Source organism: Pituophis catenifer, unplaced genomic scaffold (assembly GCF_029215685.1).
Source record: "Pituophis catenifer annectens isolate HBS135680 unplaced genomic scaffold, rPitCat1.0.hap2 SCAF_2, whole genome shotgun sequence".
NCBI lineage: Eukaryota > Metazoa > Chordata > Lepidosauria > Squamata > Colubridae > Pituophis > Pituophis catenifer.
Genome location: NW_027256882.1, coordinates 273,074,302 through 273,085,248, shown reverse-complemented (window position 1 = coordinate 273,085,248; position 10,947 = coordinate 273,074,302). Strand labels below are relative to the sequence as shown.

Sequence of the window (10,947 nt, the reverse complement as noted above, 5' to 3'; positions counted from 1 at the left end):
CAGACCTTATCTGGCTTGGAGAGCTGCCAGGCTGATATCTTCAAAACTTGGCAAACAGTCTCCGAGAGTCACAAACCAATTAGTTGAACTAATTGTCTCCTGCAAACTCCACTCCCCTTTCGCTCCTCTTTTATTCCCTCTGGGAGGGGCCATTCATCGTCCACCTGTGGCCTTACTCCCAAGTCGACCCTTGTTCTTTAGCTGTTCCCTTCGTCTGGCAACTCTGTGCATGCGTACACTGGGAACAGGCTCCATCTGTTTGTCTGCCTCACTGATGTCTGACTCTGAAGGCAGCTGATAACTGGCATCCGGCCCTGGCCCCCTCTCTGCGTCAGACACAGAGCGCTCATCAGAGCCTTCCCCAGACTCCAGGACTGGCCCATGTTCTTCCCCAGTGGCTCTCTTCACTGTCCAAATCTGCTGCCAGCTCTGCTGGCCGCTGGCAGGCCACAACACTGACTTGAAGGTATGTGCCACACATACACACACAGGCCTGCAGGACAAATGGACCATACATACTAGGATTACATTTATTTATGATTGTTTGCTTCCCTGAGATAGTTTGAGATGGGTGTCTATGTAAATGGATAAAAAATAAAAATAAAATAAAATAAAATAATAAAATAAAATAAAATAAAATAAAATAAAATAAAATTGAATGAATGAATGAATGAATGAATGAATGAATGAATGAATGAATGAATGAATGAATGAATGAAATGAAAATGAATAGCATCTCTTTCCTTTTAGGAAGGCATGCAACTGACAATATTTGGAGAAGTGGGAATATGAAAGCAGGCTATCTTCTAAACCGAAGATGGTTGAAATGACAGTCCTTTCTTTGATATTTCACTGACCTTTCATGTGACTTCATTGGTAAAATACATTTTGTTTTCTCTTTTCCTCAGCCTCTTGTGTGCTTAAAGTCTTCCTAGCATCCTCTGGTGTCATCCCTTTTCCCTGCAGCTGTAATGAAAGGAACACAAGTGACATTTTGACAGCAGAACTTTGCAAGAGTGCCTGAGCATTTCCAGGTTGGAGCAGAAACATTGCTGACCATTGCAGCGTTCAATTCTTGGGCTGCGATCTGAACCAAGAGAAGACCCTCCACTCATCACCCCTCTTTGATGTGATCAGCTATTCTAAAGGATTAGAATGTATACAAAATCATCAGCCCTGGATTTGTGTGAATGGTTAGAATCTTGAAACCTGAGTCCTCAGAAGTATTAAATTGGGCGCACCATCATTCCCTGCTTGGGAGATAGTGAGTTTGTAGCTTTGATTGCAAATCTTTCACTAAACCTGCATGTCACAAGCACAGCTATCTTCTTTAGCAGTTAAAATGGGTAATGAACATTGGAGGAAATGAATCTACTTTAACTATCGACTTTAATTAGAAGAAACTGGCCATATCTTGCTACCACAGAAATTTCATATAAACTCAATACTGAACTGATCTTGAACTCATGGCTGCTTCTGCAGCTGCAGGTTTTTTTTTAAGATTTCCTTGGAATCAATTTATTATATCCCATGGATATGTGTATTTCCCTAGACCATGACTATGGTTCACTGCAATGGAGATCCAGGGAGCCATAGTAATGCTAGGTGGAATCATGAAGATAACGGAGGGAACCATACTAACGAAGTTTTGAACACAGAAGATGATCCAGGCAATCAACACCAGCTGACCCCATTTGAGAAACTTATTCTAGATATGTCCCAGAGTGAAAAAATAGTAAAAGAATTAACTCTGGGCAAGAGGGTTGGGTTTTACAGCATCAGAGGTAAAATTGGAAGTGGGAACTTTTCCCAAGTGAAACTTGGAATACATACTCTGACAAAAGGTAAGAACAATTCAGTGCGTGGAACTTGAGCTATGGAGGGTTCATATAGGCCATGGGTGTCAAACTCGATGCATCACGTTGCCGTCATGTGATGCTTCGTGATATTTTTCCCATTCGTGGAGCTGGGGTGGGTGTGGACTGCGCATGACGTATCTGGCCCATGGGCCGCCAGTTTGACACTCCTGATGTAGGCCAAAAAGAAAACACAACACAATGTTGTATGAAAAAGTCCTGTGTTATGTTTCTCCCATATGTGTACTGAAAAGATATGTCCTGAAAGCAGTAATTCAGAGTGAATCGTCCCACTTAATGGAAAAGCTGAAAGATTAACATATTTATTGGCTGTCCTTTTGTGCAAACTCCTGAAGGAGACCTCTGCTAATATTGTCTCTCTTCCAGATTTCCAGTGCATATTATTTGTCTGATTAGTGTAATTAATTAAGAGGGCCAAAAATGTGGGTAGTTTTTAGAGTATTTGGAATATGAATGTTATTTTGTGCACAATAACCTGGGATGATCTTCATGAAGCTCTTGATGAAGCTTCATGAAGCTGAATCACTAAGTTTCATGTAAGGCAAAGAAATTGTGACTGTTCTTTAATTTACAGGTTTGCAAAGTCTTTATTAACTGGCAGCCTACATTTCAATTTTCACATAAATAAGCTTGCCTCTGTTCAGATCTACGTAGGCTGTTTTTGGTTGTTGAGCATTTCAGAAGAATCAATAACTCCAACTGAAGTAAACTGAAACATGGGAATAACTTGTAAGGGCAGCCCAAATTGTGTGTTTTTCTTTAGTCCTGTGTCTAATGAAGAAAAATTGGGCAAAGCATATATATTTAGACTTTTTAAAAAGACTTTAGAATAACTTGATTGTCACTTTGAATGTACACTGATTGGCATACATTAACATGAAATTTCATTGCATATAGCTCTCAAAGAGTTACCACCAATATACGCCACATAAACATGACAAAATAAATGAATACAAAATTATGCATATACCCACATATATTAAGAGAAACAACACAGTCTCGTTCGGATGTATACATGTACATGGCGAGAAAAACGAATCTTGCGAGTTTACCAGATGGATGGCATAGGGAACAAAGCTGTTACAGAATCTGGTAATCCTGCTAGAAATACACCCAGCGATGGATTTTCCTGTTACACAAGCAGGCTTGGATGTTCATGCTGGAGGACTAAATTAGGTTCAAAAGTCTTTGTAATCTCCACTACTAATCTTTGGATATGATAATCATAAGCCCAAGATAGCTAAGTACAGTATATATCCAATCACATACCAATCACATGTCAAGCTTAGTTGCAAAACATCAGCAGCCTGAGGATTATGCACAAATTGATCAAGATCTACTTGCGTTATTACCTCAATTCAATTTTTTCTAATTTTTTCCTTTCTAAGTGGCAAGACCTACCTCACATGGTGTCTCAAGACCTCCCTTAGAAGCTGATAATTGTGTCAAGTAATATGTGTTCAGGTTCATGTAAAGTTGATTTAAGTTGGATTGTGGTAAAGAACTTTGAATGAATAATTTATGATCTCAGCTGACAGAATTCTTCTCAATTCGTTATTCTTGAATAATGTTTTGTACTATTTTTCTTTTCTTTGCTAAGCGAGAGATTAGTCATGTTTCCTAACAATGTGAACATCAAAATGGTATTTTCCAGAAAAAGTAGCCATCAAGATCCTGGAGAAAAGTAAATTAGACTACAAAACCCAGAGTCTCCTCTCATCTGAAATTTCTAGCATGGAGAAGCTGCACCATCCAAACATTATCAGGCTTTATGAGGTCATGGAGACCTTCTCCAAACTGTACCTGGTCATGGAGTATGCTAACGGAGGAGAGCTGTTTGCTAAAATCATAATAGATGGGAAGTTATCGGAAGAAAAGAGCAAGCACGTTTTTGCTCAGATTGTGTCTGCCATTAAACACATGGTGAGTCCTTTCTGTCTGGTGTTGGTGAGTGTGGTAGCTCAGTAGCTCTGGAGGACTTCTGGGGACATTTTGGTGTTTCCAATGCCTTCACAGTTCTCGGGCTGTGTTTTTCATTGAAAGCAGAGAATGCAAGACAAGCTTTCCCCATTGCTGTGATGTGTTGATCAACAACTATATTAACTGTTAGACAAATTGTAATTGCGATTGAAGGCCAGGTATTGTAGTTCTCTGCCTTTCAGTCTACTCTTTGGGAAGAGAGCCTTTAGTAAATCTCTGCAGGTCAAAGTTGTGCATGAGAACGAAGTACACAGAGCACCACAATTTATTTTATATTTATTTATTCCATCATGTTTCAGAATTGCATTTTTTCCCCTTGGGGGTTCTTTGCTGTATATATCATAAGATAAAGTCCTGTAACTTCTTCTGTTTAATTATTATAGCTACATGGAATCTTTAAGTTTCTCCTAATTAAAGGAGTTTCAGAACAGGGTCTGGCTTCCAAATTCAAGGAAGAAGACAAGGAGCATGAGTGGTACCTAACACAGCAGTATATTCAATGCTAAGCCATAAGGCAAGGGGACAGAAGCCTGCTAGGTATGGTTTAAGATACCCAGTTACATTCCTCAAAGCGACCAAACCATCTCTGCCTACCTCTTGAATGTTGCTTCTCTCCATACTGTTTCTGAGCTGGTTCCTCCCGTCCTTTCTTCAACCCCACGTCCCTTTGAACATCCACTTGCTTGCATCCAATCCTGCATTACTCAGCGTGCTCAGTGCTCCCTAATTCTAATTTCTAATTTCCTTAGCCTCTTCATATATTCCTAAACCATCTCAATCTGCCTGCACGCAGAGTATATGGCCAGAACTGATTGCATTCTTCAGTGTTTCGCAGCCTGTCTTCCGTTTTCCTATATTGCTTATAGTATCATAGACTTGTACAGTTGGAAAGGACTTTGGAGGTCTTCTATTCCAAGCCCCACTCAGAGCCGAAATTCTCAGATCATTCCAGACAAATGGTTATTCAATCTTGAAAAACTCAGTCCAGGAGAAAATGCAAGGAAGAGATTGCAATATCCGTTAAGGAAGCTTGCAAACAGCCCTGCTGATAATTTGCAACAGAATTCTTAACATACTTCTCACCACTCTGCCTTAATGCTGCTATTAAAATATCTAAATTTGCATTTTTAGCACAGATAAAAGAGTTTAAACCCTAAAAAACAAACGAGTTTCCTATATTAGACTGTCTGCCTTGGCTGTTTGCTTATATGTATACTTTTAAATTCTACTCTGCAGCATGAGAACAACATAATTCACCGGGACCTGAAAGCCGAAAACATCTTTTACGCCAGTAACACGTGTGTGAAGGTGGGAGATTTTGGATTCAGCACAGTAAGTCAAAAAGAGGAATCCTTGAACACCTACTGTGGTTCTCCTCCTTATGCTGCTCCGGAACTTTTCAGAGATGAAAATTACATTGGGGTTTACGTGGATATCTGGGCCCTAGGAATCCTTTTGTATTTCATGACCACGGGGCTCATGCCTTTCCAGGCAGACACGGTGGCCAAGCTAAAAAAGTATATTCTTGGTGGGATATATAGCGTGCCACCATTCCTGTCTGAATCTTGCCAGAGACTGATTTGGGCGATCCTACAACCAGTTCCATCAGAACGCTGCTCCATTGATAACATTATGAACAGTGAATGGATGAATGGTGTACAGTATCCCAAACCCTTGGAGCCCTTTAAGCTAGATCCCAAATTTTTGTCCGAGGACAAAACTCTCCAGAAGGAAGAGGCTGAGGTAAAAATCATTTTGAACCATTTGGGAATCACAGAAGAGCACATCCAGAATAACCATGGGAGAGATTACTACACCTCAGTAACTGGGACTTACAGAATTGTTCTTCACCGAGTGCAGAAAAAACAGGCCATGGAAATTGTCCCTCTTGTCAGCCAACCTGAACTCAAGAAAGAAAGGACAAAGAAAAATCTGTGTACCTATCAGGGCCACAAATATTCATCAAAACTCTGTTTGATTTTATAAAGCACCTTCCTGGATTAGTCTCACACAAGATTATTATTATTTTTTTTAGAATGTTATCCCACCTTTATTACTTTATAAGTAACTCATGGCAGTGAACATGTGCAATACTCCTTCGTCCTTTTTTCCCTACAACAATAACAACCCTTTGAGGTGGGTTGGGCAGAGAGAGAATGACTTTTTGGAGTCCTTTTGTTTGCCCTGAGCATTTTTGTGATTTTGAAAAAGTAAAAAGGATGCCTTAAAGTTTCTAATGTATGGTTTCCATTCCCAAAACTTAATGCCAAAGCCTATGCATTCTGTGATTTAATTCCTTTTGTAAGGTATTTTTCAGACTTCAAAATCTATCTGAGGAGAAGATAAAATTCTGTTTTTGGAGGAACACTGCTGCATAGAATTGTCTTGAGTTTGTTGTGATAGATGCAGGCATCAACTGGTTAATGTCCTAATAAACACAACATTTGCTCTCTTCCCATCACAATTATTAATTTAGGATGGTAATTCTCAACTTTTCATGTCTTTTATCACATTGCCAAAAAAACCCAAACCACTCATTTAAAAAAGTCACTTTTTCTGACATATCTATTTACAAGTATTCTTTTATTAGTATTATTGTTGACCAATTGCTATAATTGTAAAACTTTTTTTTGTTATCTCTACTTTATTATTTTTATAAGTAATTCATGGCAGCAAACATAGCATTTTCCTTCTACAACAACCCTGTGAGGTGGATTGGACTGAGAGAGATTGTCTCCAAATCACTCAGCCAGCAGCTTTCATGCCTAAGGCAGGACGAGAACTCACAGCTCCTGGTTTCTAGGCCAGCACCTTAATCAGTACACCAGGGCTGTCAAACTTGCGGCCAGGATGCGTCATGGCTGGTCATGCCCAGTTTAGAGACAGGTGGAAAAGTCACAATAGATCATGTGATAATGCTGTGATGACACGAATTTGATACCCCTGCATTACACTGTACAACTATACTACCTTCAGTATTACACCAAACTGTGTCTCAAAGAAGAGAGCTAGTTGGGAGCTGAAATCCTATTTCCCATGGTGGGACAAGTCTTTCCTTAACATACACTCATCCCTACATTCAGATAATTAATGACAATGGAAATTGAAGTACTATTTGGCATAAGCCCTAACAATAACATAGGTAATCCTCAATTTACAACCATTTACTTAGTTACCATTCAAAATTACAATGGCAATGAAAAAAGTGATTTATGATTGCTCTTTGCCCTTATGATAATTGCAGCATCCTCACTGTCACATGATCAAAATTCGGGCATTTGGCATCCAGTATATATTTACGACTGCAGCATCCCTGGGTTATGTGATCGCCATTTGTGACTTTCCCAGATTGCTTTTGACAAACAAAGTCAATGGGAGAAGCCAGATTAGCTCAACAACCATACGATTCACTTAACAACTGCAGTAATTGTGGCAAAAAATGTCACAAAATCAGGCGTAATTCAAATGAGTTTGCTTAGCATTGGAAATTTTAATCCCAACTGTCGTTGTGTTGAAGATTACCTGTATACCTGGGATGAAATCCAGCAGGTTCTGACAGGTTCTGGAGAACTGGTAGCGGAAATTTTGAGCAGTTTGGAGAACCGGCAAATACCACCTCTGGCTGGCCCCAGATTGGGGTGGGAATGGAGATTTTGCAGTATCCTTCCCCTGCCACGCCCACCAAGCCATGCCACACCCACCAAGCCACATCCACAGAACTGGTAGTAAAAAAATTAGATTTCAACACTGCTGTACACCCTGTAATAGTGAGACAAAGCTTACTATCTCAAGATCTTTGCAGAAGCCCAATCCTGTTGGAAGATTTCTCCAGACTCCTATGTAGCAAAGGCTCAGGTTGCTTTGCCTTAACAAAATTGGAAACCAATGGCTTTGCTTTGGGCTTGCTTTTCGTTTGAGCGCTTTCTGGATTCCAAAAGGAGAGTCACCATATTAGTGGTTGCAAAATGCTGCTTTTGGAACTGATTTAGGTGATTGCACGATTTTTAAATACATCGTTATCTTTTTTAAATACATCATCGGTTTGTTTGATAAATTGTGTGAGTGTTAGTACTTTGTCATGCAATTTCCCCTCCCCCCCCAAGACTGCAATCAGTGAGATTGCTTGGAAGGCTAATAGTCACTGTGACGGTATCACATATACTGTAAGAGAACGGAAAAATGGGCTTCAGTTATATGGAAGACTTAAGAGTTTAATGGAAAAAAAACAAAAAAACTTGTTAAGTGCCACATATTGCAAACCCGCGGCAGCAACAGGAACAAAAGCAACTAACTACTGCTGTCATAGTTGAAGTCTGCACTGTCACATGCACAGCCCAACTCGTGGCCTGGCTCACATCTTTCACAAATTTCCTGACGATTAGAACAATTAATCTGTGGAAGAACTTGTCTCCAAAAGTTGTGAATGCTCCAACACTGAGGTTTTTCAGAAGAGATTGGACAACCATTTGCCTGAAATGATATAGGGTTTCCTGCCTGAGCAGGGGGTTGGACTAGAAGACGTCCAAGGTCCCTTCCAACTCTCTTATTCTGTTGTACTTCCAATGAAGAAAGCAAAGTATTGGTGTTTCCAATGGGGATATGCAATTGTGAAATAGCAACTTGATTGCCATCATCCTGGACATAGTATGGCTTATTTATAGGTGTAGAACAATATTGCTCAACCGTGGCAACTTTAAGATACAGACTTCAACTTCCAGAATTTCCCAGCCAGTCCTAAATTCTAGGAGTTGAAATCCATATACTTTAACGTTGCCAAAGTTGAGAAACACTGGTGTAGACACTACAAATGAGGACAGCAGGTTGAAAAGAGTGGCCTGCTAGACCAAGAGAGGATATGGAGCAAGCTGGAATACTAGCAGTGGATCTATCCTATCCTACAACATGCAGATATCCAAGAGAGGAAGCATTTGTAAATGGGACCAAGTTGAACATCACATTTTTCTAGTCATCCTATCTCGGGAGCCTGACATGAATGAAACTAAACAGGATGATTAAAATATGTTGCCCCTTGTTGAAGTCTTGAAACAGATCACAATCTGCTTTTTTTCTTAGTAATCAGGTTTTTTTTTCCCCTGGATGGGAAACTACATTAACTATGTTTACTCCCAAAGATGCTTTTTCAAGAAGCAACTGGACTTTCTGGTTTTTTTCTTCGAAGATGTTTTGCTTCTTATCCAAGAAGCTTCTTCAGCTTCAGCTTCTTGGATGAGAAGCGAAACGTCTTCAAAGAAAAAACAAAGCCCAGTTGCCTCTTGAAAAAGCACCTTTGGGACAACCATGTCCTGGATGACTGAGAGTCCCCATAGATGTTTAACTATGTTTAGTATATGTGCTCTTCAGTACCAACTCTGAAACAATACATTTGGTTTTTAAACTCAAGCACCATAATTTTCATGAAAACACAGTATTTTTCCATGCAAATTTGTCATTCAATCATCAAATAGCAATGGTAGGAAAAGTCTAAAACCCACTGACTTAGGTAGCTGTATCTCTAGAAGTAAACATTTAGCAAGTCAAGAGAAAGCTATAGTTACTGATGCTCTGGTTGTCTGAGGTTTTCTGACGTCGGGGTTAGCTGAAGTCACTTTTGAGAGGCGGCTTCCTGGGATTTCCCAGCAGGAAAACCAAAAGATGCCAAGAGTATGATTTTTAAATTGGGGCACTCCTACCTCATTGGATCATCTAACATGCTCAGGCAGATGGACCAGTTCTTCACCCAGAATTAACAAGCATTCATTAATGCCTGGATGTGATGCTCTTACAAAACATTAGCTGTCTCTGTGTAAATACAATTTTAAAACATGTAATCTGGAAATTCTGTAGATACTATTTATATTGCTCCAAATACTTGGTGTTTAGAGTTTGTAAACTCCAATGGGAGCAGAATCCACAAAGTAGTTATGTTTAATATCCATGTTTTGTGTTAAATCTGGATCAGGGGTGTCAAATTGGTAGCTTGCGGGCCAGATGTGTCACATGCAGGCCACGGCCACCCCAGTTCTGCGAATGGGGAAAATGTGAAACGTCACACGACGGCAACGTGACGCCGCAAGTTTGACACCTGTGATCTAGATTGCATATGGATGTTGCTCCCACTCCATTGAGTTCACAAAACACAGTAACTCATTGTTTGTTGAATAAGTCAGTTAGCTGAATATACACAACACATTATACCATAAACAAATTGCAAACCCCAGGGCTGAGTTCATATCAATACAAAACAACAAACAAGCACATAAACTACATTATGGCTTAGTAAGATATGTGATCTTATGAAGGTTGTAGGGTCTCCATTTTTGGAGTTTTTAGGAAGCTGTACAGCCATTTCCCATGGATAGTTTAACTGGTTGGCCACACATGGCAGAGGGTTGAACCGGGCGATTCTGGTTGTCCTTTCCAGTTCTATGAGACTGATCCATTTATTCTCACCACACTACTGTGCTGACACCACTCTTGACATTACAAATGGGAATGAACTCAAATTATTCAAAATGTTTCTGATTTAAGATCAGAAGCATGTTCTCCGAAAGGCAATTTCCTCACATTAACATTTTCCTTCAGATATGGAATTGTATTATAACACAGTTGAAAGAGGAAAGCATGGAAAGGATTAAATTAAAATTAAATTAAATAATTAAATTAAATTAAATTAAATATCAAATTGAAAAAATCGGAAGAAACATCTTCCCCCCCCGCCATCAAAATAGGATGAAGAGTTCTAATTTTCTCCCTATTTTTTTTCTATACCTTCACTACTACTAACTGATACTATCAAGTAGTAGCTGATTTAGCCTCTCAACTGAATTTCCAAATCCATTTGTTGAATCAGATCTCTCTAAAATGATGATGCAGAAGAGGACGTGCCAAAACTTGCTCTGATTCCAAAGCATGTATAATCTGAACGTATGGCAACAGCCTGGAGGCTGTTGTTAAGTCTCTTGCAGTAAAAGCCATAATTTTGCAGCACTTCAAAGATCATTTTATTTTTACATGGCTTGTGTACTCCATGTATCTGGACCATGAGCCAAGAAAGCACATACATAGAACTAGGCTTTAAAGCACCATAGCA

At 39.6% G+C, this 10,947-nt stretch overlaps 1 protein-coding gene across 1 annotated transcript; it reads left to right on the top strand.

Moving 5' to 3' along the window:
- The first annotated feature begins 1,555 nt into the window (after positions 1–1,555).
- NIM1K (NIM1 serine/threonine protein kinase) lies at positions 1,556–5,843 on the top strand. The gene is made up of 3 exons (XM_070935910.1): positions 1,556–1,844; positions 3,532–3,800; positions 5,094–5,843. The coding sequence occupies exons 1-3, from the start codon at positions 1,556–1,558 to the stop codon at positions 5,841–5,843; spliced, it is 1,308 nt and encodes a 435-aa protein (XP_070792011.1).
- The last annotated feature ends 5,104 nt before the right edge of the window (positions 5,844–10,947 follow it).

Coding starts and splice junctions, on each gene's coding strand:
- NIM1K (XM_070935910.1), top strand. CDS start 1,556: ATGACTATGGTTCACTGCAATGGAGATCCAGGGAGCCATAGTAATGCT. Junction 1,845..3,531: donor AATACATACTCTGACAAAAG/GTAAGAACAATT, acceptor GGTATTTTCCAG/AAAAAGTAGCCATCAAGATC. Junction 3,801..5,093: donor TGTCTGCCATTAAACACATG/GTGAGTCCTTTC, acceptor TCTACTCTGCAG/CATGAGAACAACATAATTCA.